Source organism: Callorhinchus milii, unplaced genomic scaffold, assembly GCF_018977255.1.
Source record: "Callorhinchus milii isolate IMCB2004 unplaced genomic scaffold, IMCB_Cmil_1.0 Scaffold14, whole genome shotgun sequence".
Lineage (NCBI taxonomy): Eukaryota > Metazoa > Chordata > Chondrichthyes > Chimaeriformes > Callorhinchidae > Callorhinchus > Callorhinchus milii.
The window spans coordinates 12,443,147-12,467,046 of NW_024704755.1; the positions used below are offsets into that span (position 1 = coordinate 12,443,147).

Here is a 23,900-nt window from a genome sequence, read left to right on the forward strand (position 1 = left end):
GGCGCTGATCAATGTTTCAGCTTAAGTCAGGCAAATTGCCTTGTTTGCTTTTGAAAAATATTGCTTGAAATTCCATGTGACTGTATTCTGACCGAATGATGTGAGCGGTTTTGTATGGACTTTGATGCATTGCTCCTCTTTTATTCATCCTTTCTCTACTACTCTTCAATTTTTGCCGTGTATTAAAATGAGCTTTCAGCAAGCTTAAAGGTTATCAATTACTTGAAATGACTAGTGGTAGTCTCAACCAGTCTCAATTTCTATGTAGGAAGTGTCATCCCATTTTCCCTTCCTTCTTCATCTTCTTACAAGAATGTGGCAGAGTGTTGTATTTTGTGGTGAAGATTTTTCATTGCCACTTATCTGTCAAGCCTGAGCAAGATTGTATTTTCATCATGTTCTTGTGCCATATCAACTTTCTGTTCATGTCGGTCATCTTTTCCCTGGGACATTTATCTGAACTGTCAAGTGACCATTTAGCCCTAGGTTATTTAAAGTTTTGTCCTTCTCCTATCCAAGTCCTTGGTTGGAGTACAATTAATATAATAGATTATTATCAATAAGAATAATATATATAAAATAATATATAATAATAGAGTTCAGATACTTTTTCCTAAATTGAGAATCGAGTAATCTGTGCATTTAGCTGAGGAGTCTAACATGGGTACTGTTTGGTTGCTTCTGTTATTTTAAAGCACCAGAAGTTGGGAGTTTAAGCTGATCGTTTGTTCTCAATTTCAGAGCACTTCAAGATGTACAGATTTATTTTCAGCCACATCAGAATTCAGAGGAAACTACATTAATGCCATCTTCTGCCTCCCATGAGGATTTCAGTAAGTTCATTGTAGTCTGTTGTTTAAAAATTCATCAGGACAATAGAACAAATTGCACATTTTCATTCTAGTTTACGGGCCATGTGATCATTGTAACTCATTTCTGCAGTTGCCAGTAATTATTATTATTATTTGTCTTTTTATTTGTAATTTTTCTGAAGTTTTCTCCTTTCCTATTCTGAATGCACCGCTTCACTCCTTTGTTTCTTCTGCTAAGGTATAATGTCTGCTATGTGAGCGCCAGGCACTCTGGTATCTTGACAAAGTGGCTATATTCATAATTCATTGTTTGGGTCTTGATAATGAGTGTTGGTCAGTTGCATTACCACAGAACACAGTTGATCTGATTCTTGACTTGCACACCATCACTATCTTCTCAATCATGAATAACTCTTTATTTTTTTTGAAGCATTGATAGATCACTTGACTGATGTGAGCATTGATGGGCTGGCTTCTGATAAAGGCTCTGGGAGAGGGTCTCAGCATGATCTTCTGCGGATAGGGGACCTTCCATCTCCTGCAGATTTCCTATCGGTCTCTAGTGATGTAAAGCCGAAGTTAATGACACCAGATGCTTTCATGACTCCAAGCGCCTCGCTTCAGCAGGTCAGCACAGTTAACGTTCCATTGTCTGTATATACTCTCAAGTTTATATTCTTAATATCGTACAAAACCAAACATTTGTTTTCCTCTTAATGGTTCATCAATGAGTGAGATCGTCAGCTTGTGCTGATTTTTCAGTGTTCACTGAGGTTTACGAAGACGTGGGTTGATATCACTCAAGCCTTTCCATGGAGGAACCCTAAAACCAGCAGAGAGAGGAACAGTTCAACCTGTCTGGTCTGGTGTCATCTGGGTCCCAAAGGTTAAAGAACAATGTGCTAACCTGCTGAGTCACCAGTCCCCTAAAACCATAACCCAATGCATTTGTGTGGCTTTGTTCAGGCAGCCACTCTGGGAAAGTTTCTTTGTTGAAACTCCTTGTAATACTGCAATCTTTTCAATACAATCCCATTTCGTTATTTGTACTGATCTCCCTGGTGTAGATAAATGGGTTGTGTATTAACAAACAGAAGGTAATTCCGTTGCTGGTAATGAATTGCACCAGTGGAATTCCAAAATGGATTTACATTGTTCGTAATGTCAAGGTGTGGTTTACACTGTCCATTGTTGGTGTACTGGCAACTAAGCTGTTTGTTTACTTCCACAGATCTCTGCATCTCCAGGAAGCAGTGTTAGTACTTTAACTGCGGTGACCGTAATAAGTAGCAGTTCTGTCAATGACATTGGAGCATCAAGGTAGGCAACCGTAACTCTTATTGGAACTGCTTCCCGCACTGATTAGCCAGCTTCCCATGCTTAAAAGGTTTAGGTCGCCACTAACTTCATTCCCTGCATGCTATGCACTGCAGATGTCGCATACTGTGCATTGGCAGGAAGCATCACTTCACAAAAGAAGCAACATCAGTGTCTTTTATATAGCACACGAAAAGTGGCGTTAAGGGTGCATAGCGTGGAACCCACGAGCAGAGACGTCATTGTTGGCCATTGGACCATGCAAACGCCTCGTACTTTAGTCCTGATATTTCTGGTTGCTTGAATTCAGTTTGGGAATTGAGGTGGCTACATTTTTCCAAATTGGCCTGAGTCCTTTGTCCAATCCATAGCTACTATTTAATGTAATAGTTGTGCGTTTGATGTAATTAGCGCTCTATTCGTGTGTAATTTTTGAAATCCTAATAAAGACATGAGCATCGTTTATTTAAACTGTTTATCCTAAAACCAACAGACACAGTGAATGGCAGTGCTTGGTGCTGTGGATGTTGAGTGCAGGTTTCTGACCAGTAGATGGCAGAATCCTTTTAACTTTGGACAACTTGTAGAAACGAGCGCTGACTTATATCGCGCTTGCAGGAGTAACCACCAGGTGTTTTGAAGTTGTGCAGCTGTTATAGAAATAAAAAGTCTATTTGTTTGTAAAATGTTTACCAAATATTTCTACGATTCTTTCATATTTTTGAAAAGTATAGTTTTTTAATTTGTGCATTATTCTTGTGCAGTAAGAAAAACCTGTATAATTGCCTGACTTGGCGCTGGGCAGCTCAGTTTTAGTTCAAGGTTTTGGATATTTGTTCTAATTGATGAGTATTACTTGTTGACTTTATACTACAGCTACATTTCTCTTTAGCTTATAAATTTACATAAAAGGGTCAGCCTGGCTCAGTTTGTAGCACTCTTGCCTCTTGAGCTGGAGGTTGGCACTTTGAAATCACAAAATAGGCTGACAGTTTGCGCTGACAGAGGTGCCATTCTTGAGTCATTAAACTAAGGTTCCATCTGTATGTTCACTTGGATGTTAAAGATCCAATGACACCATTGGAAAAGGAAAGGGAGTGTCTTCCTGGTGTCCTGGACAATCGGCCCCCAGATTAAAAAAAATTGATCATGGCTGTTTGGGATGCTGCTGTGTGCAAGTTGGTTGTTACATTAGCCTATAGAATACAGTCACTATACTTTACAGTGAATCTGGTGAAGCACTTTGAGACACTTTGATGATGTGATAATGCATTGTCAAATACAAGCATTGTTATTCTAAGAGTGTCAGAAAGCGGTCAAAATAGCTAGATAAAAATTCTGTTTTAGTTGTGAGTTTCTTTTGTGCTCCTTTAAAATGTAGAGTATTGTAAAAGGAAATGACTGTCCATGTCTCAGTCTCTTTCACTATATGTAGATTGTGTGTCTTGTCCTTTAAGTCTATTCAGAAGTAACACGGCGCATAAAATTCCTCTCTGGAGGCAACAAGAATTGGGAATGCTGCCCACAGGTGCCATCTTGTACACAAAACTAATAATAATTAGGTCACTCAATCCGCGACTGTCTGTGGGACACTGCTGTGGGGAAATGGCTGACGCGTTTTGTCCACAAAATATATAGTCAACTCACTTTACGCTATATTCTGTGTAGCGCTTTGAGATGTCTCAATAACGTGAAAAGGAGCTATATCAAGTCCAAGGATTATTGTTGTTATAGATTTATTATAAAACCTCTGCTCTCAGGCTGCAGGCATTTTAAAAGCAGGATATGCAGGAGCAAAGTACTTCTTTATTACCCTTTGGAGCATGTGAAAATTCAGATTTAATGAATGAACACCTATTGATTTTACTTGTGAGGCTTGTAATTGTGTATCAGGGCTTTGTGATGTGAGCTATTGTACATAAAAAAGCTAGTAACCAGTTTAAAATCTTCATTGACGTTGGCGTAGTCCTCAGCAGAACCTTCGATGTTTATGATGTTTACGTTTTGCAATTTTTTTCTCTCTCTCTTAGGCCCAATGAAGACTTGTGCCTCAGTCCGAAAATTACATTGGACAGCGTGAACCTCAGCAGTAGCAGCGCCAGCAACAGTGTGCAGGCGAGTCCCAGGAACAACTCTGTGCAGCTTATCCCAGGCATCTCTGATCAACTGTCTGCAAAACCTCTCCAGGTACTGCAAGTAAGGGTCATTAAAAATTGGGTCCTCACTTTTGTAGAAATAGCTACAACAACAGCAACGACAACTTGCATTTATATAGCGCCCTTCACACGGGATAGTGTCCCAGAGCTATAGAGGTTTGGATACTCATTTTGCCCACAAATACACAGAATATATTGTAAATATACTTTGTGATTATAATTCTGTTAAACTGTTTTTTGTTGAATTTGAGTAAAGGTTTGTAAAGTTGTTCTTTTTTTTTCTCCCCAATGTTCCTTTGCAGGTTAGTGGCACCTCTAACCCCTCTCTTCCTTTGGAACTGCAGTCTGTAGACGCCCTCTGTGTGCCTCAGAGCTCCCCAACGAGGGAGCGTTCCCCCGACGTGATCTCCTCCGCCTCTACAGCAATGTCGCAGGACATTCCCGAAATTGCCTCCGAGACTCTTCAGCGTGCGTTTATAAGCTCCGTGCTGTCCTCCGAGATCCTGGAGCCGTCCCACCCCGCGGATAGCATGGCCTCAGCTGCCTCGGCTTTGCACCTTCTGTCCCCAAGGAGCAGGCCTAACTCAGAGCACAGCCAGCACTCGCTGGATATGGCTCAGGTGGACGTGGAGCGGCTGAATACTCCATCGCTGCTAGAAACTGCTTTGTCTCAGGAGAACGCAGCAGCAGAAAGCATGGGCAGTCAACCATGGCCAGCGGCTCCTGACATTACCAGAGAAACGCGTAACAGCATCAACGAGAGGTAAAATAGTATACCCTGTTACCTGTTGGGCACAGTAAAACTCGCATAAGTCTGATCTGTACAGCAACAACAAATTACATTTCTATAGCGCCTTTCACGTCAGGAGGGCATCCCAAGGTGCTGGTTATAAATTGTATAATCGCCTCTAAGTCGTACATCTGACCAAGTCCTGTTCAACAATTTATATTCTGAGCATATTTAATGTATGGTCCCAACTGATACGACTTATGTGAGGTTTACTGTATTAGTTTTAAAATCAAATTTAAAATGCGATGTTAATCTGTCTATTTTTCATTTTCTCCCTCGTCCATTCATTCATTTGGAGGAGAGTTGGGAAAGCAATTGTTTTCAGACTCTGAAAATGGTCTGTAAGAGATGTACAAAAGTAGCACCCAATTGTTATTTTTTATATTCTTCCTGGAGAGAGTCATATAACCTCTGTTTTTTTCAGTCCTGGGGGACAATGAACTTGTCATGTGGGAATTCAGGAACACAAATGACTCTAGAAGTGTTTTCTCCTCCTCCTCTTACCGCTCTTACCAACCCTGCAGAGGAGGTGATATGGGGTAAACTCATGAATCATCAGCCGTGAAAGCAATAGAAATTTTGTGCAAAGGAGGTGAAGATAAAAAATTTATTGTGTTGCTTTAAGCTGCTTCATATCTTAGGAGCTTTCCAACTGCTGCTCAGATTGAAGCTGTCAAGTAGATCAGTTTAGAGTTACACTGCTGATTCATCAGTTTCAGCCCTGCCTGGATGCAGCAAGCCAAACCCAGGTTAGAATCACATACTGGCAAGCAACTAATCACCATTAAATCGCTTTTTGTCCAAAAAATACAAACCTGAGTAATCGTTAGGGATATAATTTTATATATCAATTCCGCAAGTAAATTTGTTTAAGATCTTTCTCATCATCCCCTCTCACATACTGTGTGTGACTTACCGAGTCTTGTGTGTTTTCGTGTGTCTGTGTGTGTGTGTCTCTCTCTCCCCCCACCGCCCACCCCCCCCTCCAACTTATCTCTGAATCTCTTAATTTTCTGTTTCTTCTGTGACTTCTATCTCAAACCCTACACTACACAACAGTGTTACACTTGTCTTCTCACTCTTTTAAAAAAATCCAAGTATGCATGTGCACGGCAGGGTTACACTGGATCAGTGCCAGCCAAACTACAGTCCACAGGGCTGTCAAGAACCAGCCCTTGAGCATTTGCATAGCCTACTGTTCAATCGGTAGTGTGTTTCCAGGTTTTTCGTAATTTATATTAATAATAATATTCCTTGCATTTGATATAGCGCTTTATCACGTCTTCGAGACGTCTCAAAGCGCTTCACAGAAGATACTGTAAAGTGAATTGACTGTATATTTTGTGGGCGAAATGCGGCAGCCAATTGCGCACAGCAGTGTCCGACAAACAGTCGTGAATCGAAGTGACTGATTTATTTTTATTTTTTTGAAGGAATTATTACCTCCGGAAAAGTGATCCGCCAATCGACCAACAACCGAGTTCCTCACAAGTTATGTCCTAAATCAAGAAATGTTATTGTTGGTCGACCAAAATAATTTGGCCACCATTGCTGTAGATGCTTACATAGTTTCCCTAATAACCATGTGCCTGCACACAACTGAATTCACAAATCTGTGCAGAACTAGTTTCAAAATGTAATATCTAGATGTGCTTTTTGTACCTTTTTGGAACACTATTGTTTTTTTGATGGTGTTGAATTCTGCAGCTATTCCTTAAGTAGATAGGAGGAATATTGCCCCATGTGAGAGTTAGGGTTTTATTTTGGAGCCTCTCGCAAAAGATTCACGCAATTTCTTTCTGCTTTTCAGCTTGAGAGATGATATGAAGGAGAAGCATAAGAGTTCGGCCTTCCACAGACACACATACCAGTTGCACCAGCATGATAGCCAGGATGCCAGCGCCGAACCCAGGTAATGAAAACAAGACTGTCTGTGGGACACTGCTGTGAGCAATTGACTGCTGTGTTTCGACCACAAAATATACAGTAAATTCACTTTACAGTATATTCTGAAGCGCTTTGAGACGTCTCGAAGACATGATAAGGCGCTATATCAAATGCAAGGATAATATTAATATTAGTTGGTCACTAACCCCTGGAAAACCAATCCGCCAATTGACTAACAACCGGGTTCCTACTTACTGCCGGGTAAACAGAAGCGTGTGGAGTAAGGAAACTTACCCAACGTTTCGCTCTGCCAGGAATCGGAACCCATGTCCTCTTGCTTGCGAGGCGAGTGCTCTAAGCACTAAGCTACAGGGTTGTGTTTTAACGTACCTTCCAATGATTTTTTTTGTTTGCAGTGATCACGATGATGAAGTTGCGAGCCTTGCCTCCACACCAGGCAGCTTTGGCTCCAAATCTTCCGCTCATCGTCTACCAGTCAAAGACTGGAAATCCAAAATGTCTCCTCGGGCTTCTCCCAAGTTAAAGAGGAAGAGCAAAAAAGAGGACGGGTAGGAATCCTTTTTATCTTTACCCAATTAAAATGTGGCTGCCTGGCATTCGTTAGTGCATTTCACTTCATTCTAAATTAAATAATTTTTTTAAAATCTATTGTAACAAATGAAACCTACAGTGCCTGGTTGTTGAGTTAGTGGAGCTTGCTATTGATCCTATCAGAATTTAACTACCTGTTTCTACTTCTCTGATAATGCATCGTTATTTTAATATAAACTGTTGAAATCTAAAAATAAGCCAATTGACGAACATTTAGTTGGATTTCAAGAGTCTCTGCTTTATGGAAAGGAGAACCTTGACATTCATTCAGGATCAAGCAAAATCCTCGTAGTCTCCTTTTGCATTCTGTTGGGTGTTATTGCCTCTAAACTTTAAATATCTATCAATTTGTTTTCTAGTTTTCAGTGTGTAAAATTCACATAATGTTTCTCACTTAACAGTTACATGTGCCTTGTTATTGATAGTCCATTGTTGAGAATTGGTGAAAACTTCTCCTCAGTTACAGTAAAGTGCATGATACATTTTGGTCAATTGGGTGGCCAGGCAAGTCAAATGCCTACCGTTAAGTGCAGAGGTGCCCTGCTTCTACTCCTCTCTATTGGTAATGAACCTCGAGTCTCAAGGGCCAAAGGATAAATATTAGTCTTGACTCCTCCTATAACAAAGCAAATGTTCAATTCAAAATTGAACTGATGGATAAGCGTAATATTGCACCTAGAATTGACACTTCTTTGCAATTCTACGTGAGGCGAAATGTACCATTGCTAAATTAAATGGTGGTTTGGTGCAGTTTATATCCAATTATCGTTGAATTCAGAGTTGGAACAAATTTCATTACCCACTAAATCTGTTTTAAATTTCATCAGTACGCTCTACTTCTGGTGTTTTATATTTCTGAATTTGTGTAAGAATATTGATTTTTGTTTGTTTTGATTAAATTAAATGTTTTACAAAAATTGGGTATTTCTCATTTGGAAATTCAAAATGTTATTGCATCTGACCTGGGTTTGTTACTGTGCTGAATAATTGGTATTTTTCGAGGCCCGTTGCATATTGCTATAGTTGCACTTGGAAGTGTTTGTGTGAAATTAAATGGGCCGCAAGAAAGAAATAAAACCTTACCTTTGATATAATGGGATAAACGCTCACAAACTCGGTTGTACGAAAATATAGGGTCATAATATAACGGTCGGTCCTGTCCGTGAAAAAAGCAGGCTCCCAATTAGATTGATTTATAGTATGCGTAGATCATATTGTTATGATTTTCCATTTTTATGTTTTAAAAAAAACCTTTCTGTTTTTTTAGGGAGGCCGCACAATCGCCCAAGTCAGACAAACAGGTTAGTATATGTAAAGGGTTGGAACTAAAGCATTTAAAAACCTCCCCAAAACACCAGCAATTGTTCTTGCCACAAATGGAAGGATCAAGTACAAGGATCAATCTTGCACCAGCCTTTCTCTTAGTACAGTATATATGTTTTGTTTCCCCAAGTACTGAATTCTTAATACAGTAACTGACGTTTAAATAGAATCTCCGTATATGTTTATTAAAAAACATAACCCTGTAATTGTATGTGGTTTGGGTTATTGGTTCTATAATTAATACCGCTTACATTAGGTTTCAGCTGAAACACTGAGGTATGCAAACTGGATCTAGTGACCCGAACAATTTTAGCTGCAGAAGTTAGTCCTGTGGCTCAGTGGTTAGAGCACTCGCTTTGCAAGCGAGAGACCCGAGTTCAATTCCAGGCAGAGGGCGAAACCTTGGGCAAGTTTCCTTACTCCAGACAGAGCCTAATAATAATAATCCCTCCAAAACCAAAAACAATAATAAATTGGTCATTTTCAATCCATTACTGTTTGTGGGACACTGCTGTGCGCAATTGGCTGCCGCGTTCGCCCACAAATATACGGTCAATTCACTTTACAGTATATTCTGTGAAGCGCTTTGGGACGTCTAGAAGTCGTGAAAAGCGCTATATCAAATGCAAGGATTATTATTATTATAGTCTTGAAAACTTGAAATTAGTTACATGTCAAAACTCTGTTTCTTTTCTCTCTTTCCCCTTATTCCAAACAAAATAAATACAGGCCGGATATATTGAGTTAAACACACATGCTCACATAATATTCCGCAGTCAATGGAAACATTTGTGTGTGCATCTCTAGATAGGACAGTCTTTATACTGTGAGTTGGAGAATGGGGAGAAGCTCACAATCATTGATTTGTTGTGCAGTTAAAAATTATACAGTTTGGTCATCATGGAGGAATGGTCTATGGTCCATATTCTTTATTTCCCCCAAACATACTGAAAGTTGTTTGATGGGAGTGAAGGAATAGGCTCTATGATTCCTGTTACAGAGTCGAATTCAAGCCTGCCACCTTAGCTGAATGTCAATTCACATCACTGCTCTGAAACGTTTAAACAGTTTCATTTTAGTATAATTTAACACTCGTGTTTCAGCAAGAATTCCATGTAGTTTGGCATTCGCATTAGTTCTTCTCAATTTTGTTTATTTGTATTTGTGTGTTTCTGTGTGTATTTCTTTTTAACCCCAAAATTTATTTTGTCACAAAGATACTAGTAAAAAAATGGGGGAAGACTCCATAATAGGCAAACTATTTGTACATGGAGTAATGGATTTTGGTGAGCTTAATGTTTTTGTTCTGTGTAATCCAGTGCGTATCTGGGTTCATTTTTATTTTGGTTTAGTCACATAACAAGCCCACCCATTTGAGCTCCCTATTCTCCAGCATATACGGTAAAGTCTTGGTGCTGTATCTGTCCAGAAATCCACAAGCTGGATTTTAGTCTATTGAGTAATGTTGTGTGAGCATGTGTGCTTTACACAATATACGTCCAGCTTCTTTCATGCCTCTGTATGTAATACTGATCTGAGTATTCTGATGTTTATTGTGGTAATAACTTTGGCCTAAAATAAGTTTTTCTTCTTTACCAGCAACAGCCAATTGTGGAGCAACAGGAGGAATTGCTGTCCCTGCTACGTAGTCAAAAGAGGGAGCTCTGCGAATTGAGGCAGAGCCAGATGGATTTGATGCAGAGGCTTACCAATCACATGGATGCCGTCCAAGGCTCCATCATGGGTCACGTGGAGCGAATTCTGGTCACACAGCAAGAGGAAGAACGTATCCTTCCATGTCCTATATAATTCTGGTGAAGGCAGTGTTTGACTGGCTTCATAGAGCAAGGGGTGCTTATCCTGTTAGGCAACAGTTTACAGAAATAACTGTACTTTGCACTTATTTGGAGCAATGATAAATACAGGATAAGGAATGATCTGTTAATACTGAGGGGGAAAAAAATATTGTCCTATTATGATCCTGTTTACTGAGATCAAACTACAGATCCGAAGAAGATCTGAATTGCACACTGGAAGGCTGTATCTATTGTAAATCTAGCAGCTGGCAAATCTTGAGATTCGGCTAAACTTTGCAAACTGTAACGAGGCTCAAGTGGTTTGTAAACTCTCAACCCTTTGTGCTACATCTCTATTTCTCTGAAGCAAATTCCTGCATTCTTACAGGTGCTCAATGAACACATTGACGTATGATTCCCCCACAAAAATTGGGCAGATTGCGTAGTGTATTGTTGAACGTCAAACATTCCATTTGCATCAAATAGGATCTTCGCAATTAAATGGTAAAATAAGTCAAACTTGCCACTTTTTGACTTGCAAACAATTTGAGCATCTGAAGTTGAGATGACTAACCATCTGTATGACGCAGAGATTTGGGAAGGCTATACAGAGCAATGTGTAGTGTGCACTTGTTGTTTCATTTCTTTCAGTAATTTCTGATAATTGCTTTCACGTTAATACTTATGTTTCATAGAGATTTCTGCATGATTGTTGAGGGTAATTCCCCCCCACACACATTTTTACATATTTAAAAATTCATTTTATTTTGGGCTGCTCTGTTCACCAAATGTGATTGGAGAAATGGACAGCTTTGGACTGGCTAGTGATGATTCAAAACAGTTGTGTCTTATTGACACAGCTATTGGGACAGGAAATGATTTTCAGGCATTCTGTAGGCTATCATCTTGCAGATTGTTTTATCGTCAAGAATAGTTTTAAAATAATCTCACTGGCTGCATTTTTTTTTATCCTTTGGCCAGGTGCAGCCTCTCAGTAAAACACAGTAACATTTAAATTCCTTTGACCTTCTCAGTTAATCTTTTAATCCGTTCTCAACTGCTTTGCAATGTTTGTCCTGCTTTTTCTTTGCTTCCCTTCCCCCTTCCTGTAGTGATCGTTTGTTTCTTTATTCCATTCTTTCACCAGTCTTTGAATAGTCTAAAGAGTCCCAGTCATATATGACTGACTACATACAGTCTAAGGTAGCTGTGATAAATCTGAGCTGCCATTGCAGTGATTTCCTTCCTATCAGCTTTTTTAACATATTACCTTAACCTAGCTCTTTAGAGAGGCGAACAGACAGGATCTTGGCAGAAGGGCAGGAAAAAAGTGGCCAGTTTCAGGAGCAGCTATCCCATCAACTCTCGCAGACTGTGACAAGCTCAGTTAGTAATCGCTTGGAGAAGACTGTCCGAGATGAGATGAAGAAAACCGTACCACAATGTGAGTGGAGGCTGGGAAAAGCACTGTTAAATACTGAGCATAGGATTTGTTTGGAAAACAATATTTTATTTAATATACATGTCTGCGGTACACCTTATTGGTCCAGTATGCAAGATGGACCTGAAAATCAAAACTGCTTGCACTTATTATAGAGCCTTTGAGTAAAACTAACCGTTCAAAGTGCTTTACAAAATATAATTCATAAGGAATTGTTAGGAGTATTAAGAATGTTACAGAGACAAATGCAGTAGCCAGTCTGCCAGCAATGGCCTATAAACAATAATGAAATGGGCAGCCAATTAGTTTGGGCTGAGGAGGGCATGTGGGCTATGTGTATGAAATGGCAATGGCAGGGCAATCCCTTTTTTACGTTCACCCAAATCACAAGACCAAAGGGACCTAAACTTAATAACCAAATGAAAGAATATGATGTTGATCTGGAAATAATTAAATTGTGTAGAATGTTGGTATAAAGCTGTACTTCAATTTGTATAGTTGAATTTAAACGAGTTCAATGACAACTAGTCTGTAAAGTTGATTATGTGTTTAGTTTCACCTTTGCTATTCCCCCAAATAAATGGCTATGTACAGTACACCTTTTTGTTGACCAGTAGATGGCTTGTATTGCCTAAAATGTTGCATCTCCAGTAGCCATTTGGTAATGCGGCATATCATTTCTCTTGCCTCCGTTTGACAGGGAAGTCATTGCAAACTTACTTGTTGTGCACTTTATTTCCTCCTTAATTAGCCTGGTCCAAAAGCTACAAAAAATAACTCTATTTGTATACTGGCACCAATTTGTTTGTTACATTGACTGCATCGTAATGCTAGCAATTGGATTACTGCCTTTGCTTACGTTATTGCTGGATGATGTTTTTAATTGCACAAAGTTGGATGAAGAGCTTAATGAAAACCTTCAAACTTTTTTTTAAACCTGCATCACTATTGCAGACTGAGGCACGAAAGGAGCAGAATATGTTGCTTCCAGATTTCCTGGTTGCATTTCAGTCGCTCTCCAAAATATGTTCACTCGGGACTTCTCGATGGATTCTATTAGTACTACTTCTTTGACAGCAGTAATTGAGTGTTGCAGGCAATGGATGCAGTTAACATAATAAAAAACACCATTTAGGGTTTGAAAGTATTGGAAAAACAGCTTTGGCAATTTAATACATCAGTATATTAAGTTGCAAGTTTGGCATTTAAGTTGCAATGAAAAGCAGCAAATACTTGAGAGTGAAATCTTCCCTAATAGTTCTTTTTTTAATTTGTCTGTCACCAGTGTTGCTCTGGCAGTAATATTTCAAGCAAAGAGTTGTTACGGTTTGCAGAAGCATGCAAACGCTGCTGACTCAGATATTCATCAGAGGCTTGAACCACTTCAGCAGCAATGTGTGATCACAGACAAATAATGAAGGTGGTGCTGTTCAGAAATCTTTCAGTGAAACGTCTGTGACACATCTTGTATCAAGCCCTTCATAAATTTTTATTTTTTCCCCTGTGTTTTCTGCAAGTGTATGGAATAATTTGTAGATTGGAGCTAGCTTTTCTCCAAAAGAGCGATAAACCAGTTGAGTTGAATTTGGACATTTTTTTTATTTATCAGTGTTGGCAAGAGGAGATGTTTGTTGCTATCCAAAACAGTGAGGAAACATTTAATTATTCAGGATTTTTCAGCATCTAAAAATTGATTTTGTTTTGTTCTAAATATAATGTTAATGTATTAAGATTTTACCCCTTTGCCATTGCTCCAAATGCCACATTTTAGTGCTTGGCTTGTTTTTATGAGTCCCAGATCTATATTGGTTACAAGTGGGCTTTTGTGAACTGGAGTCAGTTGAGCACATCTTTATTAACACAATGAAGCTAGACATGTATTATTGTGGATAATTTAACCCACAAAATATACAGTCAATCCACTTTCACTATATCCCGTAAGGCACTTTGAGATGGCGTGATAAGTCGCTATATCAAATACAAATATTATTCAAATTCCTATGGTCCCAATGCACTGCAGAATGAAACAATACTCCTTAAATTACTTGCTATTTGTGAACACATTTGGCTTCCACTGTTCAATCTATTAGTATCAGAACTTTTCCCAGAAATGATTGGAAATTGGCAAGTCCTGCTCTGAAGCAATCAGTATCTTTGACTGATTCTCAGGACTTAACTGTATTCAGAAACAACTTATGTCCAGTTACACTGAACTGGATATCTCAACTTTGTAATTTAATTTTAAAAAATCATGATCCCATTTCATGGCATCTTCACAACCGGAAAGCTATAAGAATTCAGACCTTTGGTTTTGGATCCTTGAATCTGTCTGAATGAATATTAAATGGGGTCTCGCAGTTTATAGGAAAATAATCTTTGTGGCTGTGAAGGATTCAGTGAAAGCTTTCCCAGTCTGAAGAGGTATTAAAATTACCTTTTTTTAATTTTATTCAAAAGGTATTTCCAAGAGTTTAGAGCCAGTGTCAGGTCATCTGAATAACATCATTGCAACCAAGCTTGCAGCCATTGAAGGGACGTTGAAAGAAAACATTACAAAAATGGTCAAATCCAAGGTAAGTGGGGTTTTTTCCAACATCAGAATACTCACAGCACGTGAAAGGCTATAAAGTAATGGCTGTATTGAATAATGTGGTTTTGCATTGTCGTTCAAATTTGCATATTTTGCATTTTTTCACCCACTGCCTTCTCGCCTCACATTCCTTTATTAGGGTCTCTTTTACTGATGCTCCCCTCACAGCTCATTGTGGTTCCTAGTTGTTAATCTGTGCTCCACTGTACACTTTTCTCAGAGGTGCCAAGTGTGTGTGTGTGTTTTCATGAAACTCCATCTCCACACTCCATTGGAATATAGTACATTGATTTGTAACCATACTTTTCTGAAAATATAGTAATAAATACAACCATAGAAATTTAGAGTGCAGAAGGCCGTTTGGCCCAAATATGTGAGGAAATGTGTTTCTGGGTTGTTTTCAAAGGTTTATTTGATTGCAATGTTTGTACAGTGTCATGAGAATGTTAGACCTATTGGAGTAACCTCCCATTTATTTCTTTGAATTCCGATCACAGAACACTACGGACAGCATTGGAAGAGCAGCAGCCGAAGCTTTACAAGGACCCATACAAAGTGCTTACAGAGAATCATTCCAGAGTGCGTTTGTGCCTGTTTTTGAAAAGGCATGTCAGTCAATGTTCCAGCAAATTAATGACAGCTTCAAACAGGGAACACAAGAATGTAAGTGTTATTTTATGTCTTTTTATTCACAAGAATCCATTGTTGAGATCATAATAATAATCCTTGCATTTGATATAGCGTCTTAACACGTCTTCGAGACATGATAAGAATATACTGTAAGTGAATTGATTGTATATTTTGTGGGCGAAACTCAGCAGCCAATTGTGCACAGATTTACATTTTACAGGTATACATTTTACAAGTGTTGAATGGGACCGTGATTCCAAGTCCCGAAGTGGAAGTTCAACCCACATCCTTCTGACTCTGAGACGAGAGTCCAGCATTTCACCAGACTGACGCATGCCTATATTATGAACATTTTATTATGCTTCAGTTTATCTATATCCCTTGACTACTTCATTAAGATTTCCTGTGAGGTTTCTCTTTTGTATGAACTCTCCCAGCTTCCCTAGCCTTTCCTTGAATTTTTAATCCTTGCATTTGATATAACAGCTTATCACATCGTTGAGACGTCTCATAGCGCTTCACAGAGTATACTATAAAGTGAATTGATTGTATATTTTGTGGGCGAAACTCGGCAGCCATTGGTGCACAGAATGTTAGTCCAATGATGGAGGGAAGCATAACTGCTCAGTGTTTGTGTGTAGGAATCTTGCCTTTTCCCCTTTTGTATAATATATATTGTTTGAAGGGTTATTATTTCATTAAGTAACTGATAGAGAACACGTCTCTTTCTGAGTAGTATGAATTGTATAATTCCAGTGGAAGTACATAGAATGCTCAAAGCTTTATTTTTTTAATCAGTCAACAGAGTAAATCTAGGACTAAGTAGTGGTATCTCTTCAAGCTAGTGTTTGGATAAATACATTTCTGGTTCTGATCAAACTTGATGATTTTCTTGTTGCTATTAATTTGATGCTTTTCATCTCACCGGCACAGATATCCAGCAATTTGAGACCCACCTTCAGTCTAAGAAGGCCCAAGAGCAAGCAATTCGAGAACCTATGGTTTGTCAGCTGCAGCAAATGATTGACCACTTCCAGAGTGCAACAGATCATCTTGCTGCCACCATCACAAACAGCATTCGTTCAGAGGTGCAGCATCAGCTTCACATCATTGTTGGCAAGTAAGTTCAACAACAACAATAATAATCTTGACTCTTAGTTGTTGAGTTAAGGAGTGTGGGAATCGTGGAATTGAGAGACTGGATGGTGCAGTGGGTTAGCATACTCTCCTTTCACCTCTGGGACTACGACCTGAACACAGGGCAGATTGTGGTCTGAACCCAAGCAGTACAAACTACCTCTTAATTAAGACAAAAATGGCAATCTCATTCCGAAATGGCTGGTGTGGGAAATGAACAATTCACACAAGTGCAATGAGGTTGATGTTGGTTGTACTTTATCTGATCTGGGACTGTTTGATCCTAACATCAGGTGGCTGATTTGGAAACTCTTCTATTCCATTCTCCCAAGTCTAAAGTCCATTTTGATCAGCTCAGCTCAAAATTTACAGTAGAAATTTGAGTCCAATTTTATCAGAAAGGATATTTTCACTCTTGAATGTATCTACCAGGGATAGAATAGAGAATAGTGCTGTTCTCTAGCCTCTAGGATCTGACCAGAATGCTGCCCAGACTGATGGGTTAAGGCTGAAAGTCTCCTTTTGCGCTAGCTGTAAACACCCTGTGTGTTTGGCTAATCTCTGTCCACCTACCAATGATCATACATGCACTAGTATAATTAGACCCTAATTTTTTGTCTCGCACAGAAAGATCACAAGGTGATTGGTATTTAGTTAAGCACAGCACTGTAGCAGTTGATCATTTTGAAACATCTGACTACGACCATACTTAGGGACCATGCTTGAAGATGGGACTGAGAGCCCATTTCTGCCATCTCTTGCTTTGAAAGCATAAACATTCAATTACTTCCTACTTCCCCCAATTGTTTAAGTCTGTTACTTGTATGAGAGTAACATAAAATGCAGCTTTTCTTTGTTTCTTTAACTGAATCATTGCAAAATCATAGTACATTCCTCATTTCTATACTCAAGTTATGTACTTACAGTAACATAACTGATCCTGTTGCAAGTGAGCAGTTTTTAATGCTGGAATATTGATTTCTAGAGTTGGAATGTTCATAACAGTTAACTCTTAGTATTAAATCTAACTCGTAATATTGTTTGTAAGTTGAGTAAATGTAGTAATCTCAGTTGAGAAGTACTGATTTTCCAATGCTTAACTCCAAATGATCACAGAGCCATAACTTTACTCATTAACTACCTTTCTTTAGTCCCCAATTGTTGGCATAAGCACAATTTTCCTGAATGCACTCACTCATCTTAGTAATGTGCAATGGGGGATTTGTGATCTCACTAGGTAGCCAGGATATATTGAGCTCAGTTGCAATTTATTTTGATCTAAAGCCTGGTTTTAAAATGCAAAATGAATTTGGAAGGAAAAAATGTTCTTCTTACTGTCATCGTATTCCATAAAAAAAACATTTACATGGCAAAACAGACTATTTGGTACATCGAACCCACTCATGGATTTGACTAAAGTTATTTCAGTTCTTGAGGGTAGTGCATAATCGATAGATAGATGTCCACAATTGACCTTGATCCTTTCGCCCATAAAATATACAGTCAATACTTCTGTATACTTCATAGTATATTCTGTGAAGTGCTTTGAGACGTCTCGAAGACATGATAAAGCACTATATCAAATGCAGGGATTATTATCATTATTGTTATCCGGGGGTGGGGATGGAGAAATAAACAAATGCTCAAGGATGACAGTCTTATTGTAATCTAGAGGATTTAACCCTGATCAGTTGGATTCCACATTTATCTTTTCCATTATTCTAGGCCTGGGATTGTTCCTTGATATGAGAATTTGGACATCATGATCATTCATTTTGTACAACGTTAACTGAAAATATGTTTCCAAATTGCTCTCACATCACATTTTGACATTGAAACTTAACTATAGCACCAAAGCTATAAAGATATAAACCCCATAAAGCTATAAACCCAGAATGAACTAAAACCATTGCTAAATTGATCTATTTAAGTGAACAAAATTGCACCTGTGCTGCATATTCTAAAACAAAAAATAGGTGAGTCCCATTTGTGTGGCTCACTTTAATTCCCTGTTTACTGTGTCCATGAAGCAAACAGCACTTATTTTTGACCTTCCGCCATTCTGTGAATGCCAGCTTCTTCTGGATGCGTGGGGGGTGGGTAGTTTATAAGATGGTGCTGGAAAAGATGGTGCTGGATAACACCCCCACTGGGGCAGCATTTGAATGAGAGCAGAGCCGAGTGGATTTAATACATTAAATATACAGAGAGGGATTTTAAAAGCGGGATAAATGTAATTACATGCACAAGCTCTTTTGTGCTTTACAAAACTTTGTGCTTTACATTTGGATTAAAACTAAATGAAAAATTGTCGTGTCTAAAGCTGTTACAGGTTACATGTAGGATATTGTAACTGTGTCTTTAGGTATTTTCTAATTGAGCACGAGTTATGTGCATGTTGTAGCATGTATTGGGAATTGCAAGTAGAATGAATTTGTGGTCTTTGTCTCAAGTTTGCAGGAGTCGATTCTAACTCAAGTACAAAGAATTGTGAAAGGGGAGGTTGGCCTGGCGATGAAAGAACAACAGGCGGCTGTTACTTCCAGTATTATGCAGGCGATGAGGTCAGCTGCTGGAACACCGATTCCATCATCTCACATAGATTTCCAATCTCAGCAAACCCACGTCCTGCAACTGCTGCAGCAGGGACAACTCAACCAAGCCTTTCAACAGGTATGGCAGAACTTCCACTTAAGAGCACTACAGGTCATAAGTTGTATGAGTCAGGGCCATAACATTTAATATGACTTGCTTGAAGTGTGAGTTACAGGCAAACTTGCATAAGTCGTGTCGTGTACGACTTGCACAAAGTTATGTATAAGTCAGATTTTATATGACTAACATATAACGAAATAGACAACAAGACCTCAGCTGTTAAACTAGTCAGTTTTCACCTTGACCACCCAGTGGGGAAAATGGTAGAGATACTGGACTGAATGAACTTTGTACCACATGGACTCATCTTTAAAGATTGAATCATTTAAACCAGAGCATGTTTTTTTTTAGTATTATTATCGGCCAGACAAGGTTTGTTGCCTTGGGCTGATCACCTCTGGCTTTGCTGCTAACGCTCAATTTTCAGATAAGTTTAGTGGGTCAAAGGGCAGGTAAATGAGTTGAGTTACAGATCAGCCGTGATCTAATAGAATGGCGGGCAGGCTCGAGGGGCTGAATAGCCTACTCCTGTTCCTATGTTTCTGTGTTCCAGTCTCCTTACCAGTGATCAACAGTAATGATGCTAGTGAGGCAATACTTACAGAAGCATTAACTGAGTTCAGGGAAGAGTTCCTGTAGAGAAGAATGGTCTCCCTCAATTGGCCATACACGTTCCTCAACTTCCACGTTCCACAAAAGAGTTACATTTCTAGCTTCAGGCCAAAATAATAGAGGACAGGTAGGGAATATTCTGAAGTGTTTCAATAAGGTATTAGTGACTATGTCGGTTTCTATGTCTGCTTTGAAGACTGGGTTGGAGGATTTGAGATCTACTATCAAAGGGAAGATTTGAAGGTGAAATCATCCCTATGCCTTGTGCGTATTGCTGGTTGAGAGAAGCAATTGGAGAGACCTGGAAACAGGTTGGATGGTTCAAGGCCCAGCGGTCTACCATAAAGTGTGTCCGTGGCACAGTCAGTGAGTGGGTGATGCAGAGGAGTTTCTGAGTGCCGAGGAATCTGATTACTATCTACCAGCCGCATCTTGTAAACTTATCCCATTTAAGTTGCACGATAAATTTCAGGTGCCTTTTGGTAATAGCTCCAAAACTACACATTTATAAATCCTAACAGAGCAGTTCCTAATCTGAGTTGTTGCAAACTGTTTTGCTTGTTGTTTGATTTTTTTTTAAATTGTATTTTATGATTATTATTTCTTTATTACTTTGGCACTTCTAATAAACCACCTATACAGTCAATTCACTTTACAGTGTATTCTGTGAAGCGCTTTGGGACGTCCTCCTGACGTGAAAAGCGCTATATCAAATGCAAGCATTATTATTATTATTATTTGCCCATATGAAATTCAGGATATTGTCCCGAACTTTCTCACTGTTACAATTTTAACTTCATGCAAGCCCAACAAATGTGTAGTGTAATCAGAGTAGAAATGATTGTATTAATTTGTTTGTCCTCAGCTTATGAATAATTGGGTTGTCCTCTCCTCTTCTATTCTCCTGAAAGTACTAACCTGGGCTGAGGTGTTGACTGCTCTCAGTGTCTTGCCCAGATGGCCATTGGTCATGTATGTATTAGACTATGCATTGTTAGCAGGTTATTCGACTGTTAGGGCAGGACAACAGAGCCAGTTCTCATCTAACGTTCACAGATGTGCAGTTTGCTGTAGTGGAATAAGGAGCCTGTTGGATTTTGTTTTGTCATTTCCAACAAGGAAGCGAGAGTGGAGAGATTTGTCAATCAGGCTTTTGTTGTGTATCTGTAGCAGCTGTTAGTCAGAGGCATTAGCAAAGGTGTGGGAGCAGGTCATTATTCTCACCCTCTCAGCCAGGGAAAGGTGTGATGCTGAAGATGATAAAGGAGGAGATCAATTATATTTTTCTAAAGGCACGGCAGTATATTTCTTAGTCATTGCTGTCTTTAGCATTTTAATTGTCTGAGCCACCGTAACTATTGTAAAGAGGTTATTAAATTGTACTTTGTTTTTTTTTAAAAAGTAAGCTACTTATAGTTGGAGCAAATGTGACTCAGCAGTATATCAGGCATTGGGACAAATCAACCATCGGAGGTCGTGCTTTCAGCTGCTGCACCCCAAAACTCTGGACCACTCTACCTCAATCCCTCTGCCTTGCCCCCCACCCCCCCCCACTCCCCTTTTTGACGTCCCACCTGAAAATTTTCCTCTTCGACCATGCTTATGGCCACCAAACCCAGCCCCCCCCACCCCGGCTCGGAGTCAGGCTCCGCCACTGTTAAGCGCTCTGAGACTCTACCCTGGCTGGAGTGAGCTATGCAAGTGTGAGTTGTTGTTGTTGTTGAATGGCTCGAAAAACGATCAAGTATATTTTGCAACATTTACTAGTTAAGGCCGCAACCTTGGCTTTTTGTAATTAATGTCACTTCCTCCAGTCAATGTTCAAGGCCTTTCCAAATCATTTGCCAACTTGCCGCAAGTCTTTCTTTTTTTTGTGTATTCTGGTCACTAAACTACAATAAGCACATATCAGTGATGGAAAGATTACAGCGTAGGTTTACTAGCATGATACCAGGACTGGCAGTTTAGTGTTTCAGGAAACACTGGCTGGGTGGAGTGTTGTTTCACGAGAGAAGAAATGTTTCAGAGAGGACCAATAGAGTTATTTAAATTTGTAGAAGTTTTCGCTAAGGTTAGCCTAAAGAGGCTGTTCCTACCAGTTGGGGATCCATTACCAAGGGGCACCAGTTCAAGATAGCGACTAGGGGATCTATGAGAGGAAGTTGGGATTGGGTGGAGACTCATGTGGAATATAAACACCAACATGGGCCAAATAGCCCCTTTCCATGCTGTACATTCTTTGTGTTCACCATTTGAATACAACATTATTGTATTACATTTTGTAACATTATATGATTCTATTTGATATCTTCCATTGAGCTTTTGATACTGTGTGTAATTTTCTGCCATTTTTATCCAGTGCTAGATTTCCATAACCAAAAGTCAGCATTTTCTTATAAAAATGTGCAGAATTGCTTCATTTTGCCTCCTTCCTGTGAATAATCTGAATGCCCTGCAGTTAATGTGGAACATTCTGACATAACAAATTGATACTAATTCCCCCAAAGTCATCTAAAAGCAATATGAAGAACCCTATTTACTTTCCCGGAAGGCCTGTTACGAAGAATTGTATTTCTGTGCAGCCCTTACTGTTGGCAGATTAATTATCGATGAGTTACTGTCTACTTTTACTTTTACCATTGGTTAACAAAACATGCCTTTTAGCAGCAAGTAGCTATTCTGCTGAAGTAAGTAGACAGAATATTTTTTCCTGAGCTCAGTGTCCTCTTAACACCCAATACTAAACTTTTTGAAGCTGTTCAATGTTTATGTCTGATCATTGGTGAATTGAAGGTCCCAGCTAGTTAAGATTGTGCAGGAGGTAAAATTAGGACGGCATTTTAAACATGTGCTTTCTTTATGTTTTTATTGAAACCCTTCGGCAGTAAAGGATACCTGTACATGTAGGAAATTGAGAACAGTAGGTGATTGAAAGTCGGCCTTGAATTGTCACTCTTCAATTGATTCTACCATTCGATTCCTTTGCCCCATACACGCAGAAGATATTTATTGCAGCTTTTTGAAAATGAAATGAATTTTTTATGTGTCATAGTGCTTCCAATTTGTTTTGATGCCACTGTTCCCTAACTGCATGGCGTGCAATATTTGACCGTGTGGCATATGAGCTTAACCTCGATGCCTCTCTGAAAGATTAGTGTTCCGGCAATCAGGAGTGCTGCATTTTGCTATGTGACTCACCATAGTCAGTACTGAAGCAGTGACTTCAGCATAAAGCTTCCGTTTTGTAGGGAAGGGTTAATTATCTTGTGAGCTCTCTGGAGACTAAATGTTCTCCAAACTTAATCTCTGCCAGTAGCGAAATGCTGACCAATTGTAGTTTATTTAATGATCTCTTGTGAGCAGAATTTTGCTTCCAGCTTTAGCAGGACAAAAGATTATTTATGGAGAGTATCTCTCGCTGAATATTACGAAGCACATTTGGGAAATGGGAATTGTTAAAAATCTGGTAAATTTGTTTTAGTATTTCATTCATTATCAGGTTTCTAATTGAATTTCAGTGCAGTAGGATACTATTCAGTACTATATTAATTGTTTATTGACATTTAATACATTGTATGAGGTAATCCCCAAAAGTAATGCCTCCTATTTGTTTAGTAAAGAATGGTAAGTGATACAGTAATGAAAACCGCACACAGGATACTTTTTTTGTATCCCGCCACTGTTGTGAAAGATTTGTTTATTTCTCGGATGGAGATAGAGGCACACAACAGCAGTTCAGAATGGCACCTAGCATTGATACATGCGCTAAGGAGAGAGTGGTAATTGAATTTCTGACAGCTGAGGGGATTTCACCGATTGAGATTCACTGTCAGGTGATGAAAGTGTGCGGACACTTAGGTGTAGTTGATGCGAGTACTGTAAGACCCTGGGTAAATTGTGCAAAACGTGGAGAAACTCAACTTAAAGTGGACAACGCTTCGAAAACAACAAAGCAATGAAGAATGCTGTTCCTCAATGGCTCCTTTACATAGACGCATTGTTTTACCTAACGGTATACTGGCACTGGTTCCACGTTGGTGCAAGTGTGTAGATCGTGATGGTGACTTTTGTGGAAAGCTAACGGCACTGGTGTATTTTAAAGACAGCTTATTTTGTGTTTTTGTTAAATTTTGTAAGTTAAC

The 23,900-nt window shown here is 39.2% G+C and overlaps 1 protein-coding gene across 4 annotated transcripts in view; it reads left to right on the forward strand.

Annotated features, from left to right (window-relative positions):
• Positions 1-23,900, forward strand: part of edc4 (enhancer of mRNA decapping 4) — a 39,083-nt gene that overhangs the window by 13,568 nt on the left and 1,615 nt on the right. For 2 of the 4 annotated variants that reach the window (XM_042340261.1, XM_042340263.1), the window contains exons 14-27: positions 742-833; positions 1,243-1,439; positions 2,044-2,132; positions 4,160-4,325; positions 4,588-5,048; positions 6,886-6,987; positions 7,379-7,531; positions 8,842-8,875; positions 10,497-10,683; positions 11,982-12,137; positions 14,592-14,707; positions 15,222-15,387; positions 16,288-16,474; positions 18,945-19,164. In XM_042340261.1, coding sequence (XP_042196195.1) covers positions 742-833; positions 1,243-1,439; positions 2,044-2,132; positions 4,160-4,325; positions 4,588-5,048; positions 6,886-6,987; positions 7,379-7,531; positions 8,842-8,875; positions 10,497-10,683; positions 11,982-12,137; positions 14,592-14,707; positions 15,222-15,387; positions 16,288-16,474; positions 18,945-19,164 — 2,326 coding nt within the window. The remainder of the gene's footprint in view (positions 1-741; positions 834-1,242; positions 1,440-2,043; positions 2,133-4,159; positions 4,326-4,587; positions 5,049-6,885; positions 6,988-7,378; positions 7,532-8,841; positions 8,876-10,496; positions 10,684-11,981; positions 12,138-14,591; positions 14,708-15,221; positions 15,388-16,287; positions 16,475-18,944; positions 19,165-23,900) is intronic. The other 2 variants (XM_042340262.1, XM_042340264.1) reach the window with 1 other exon arrangement.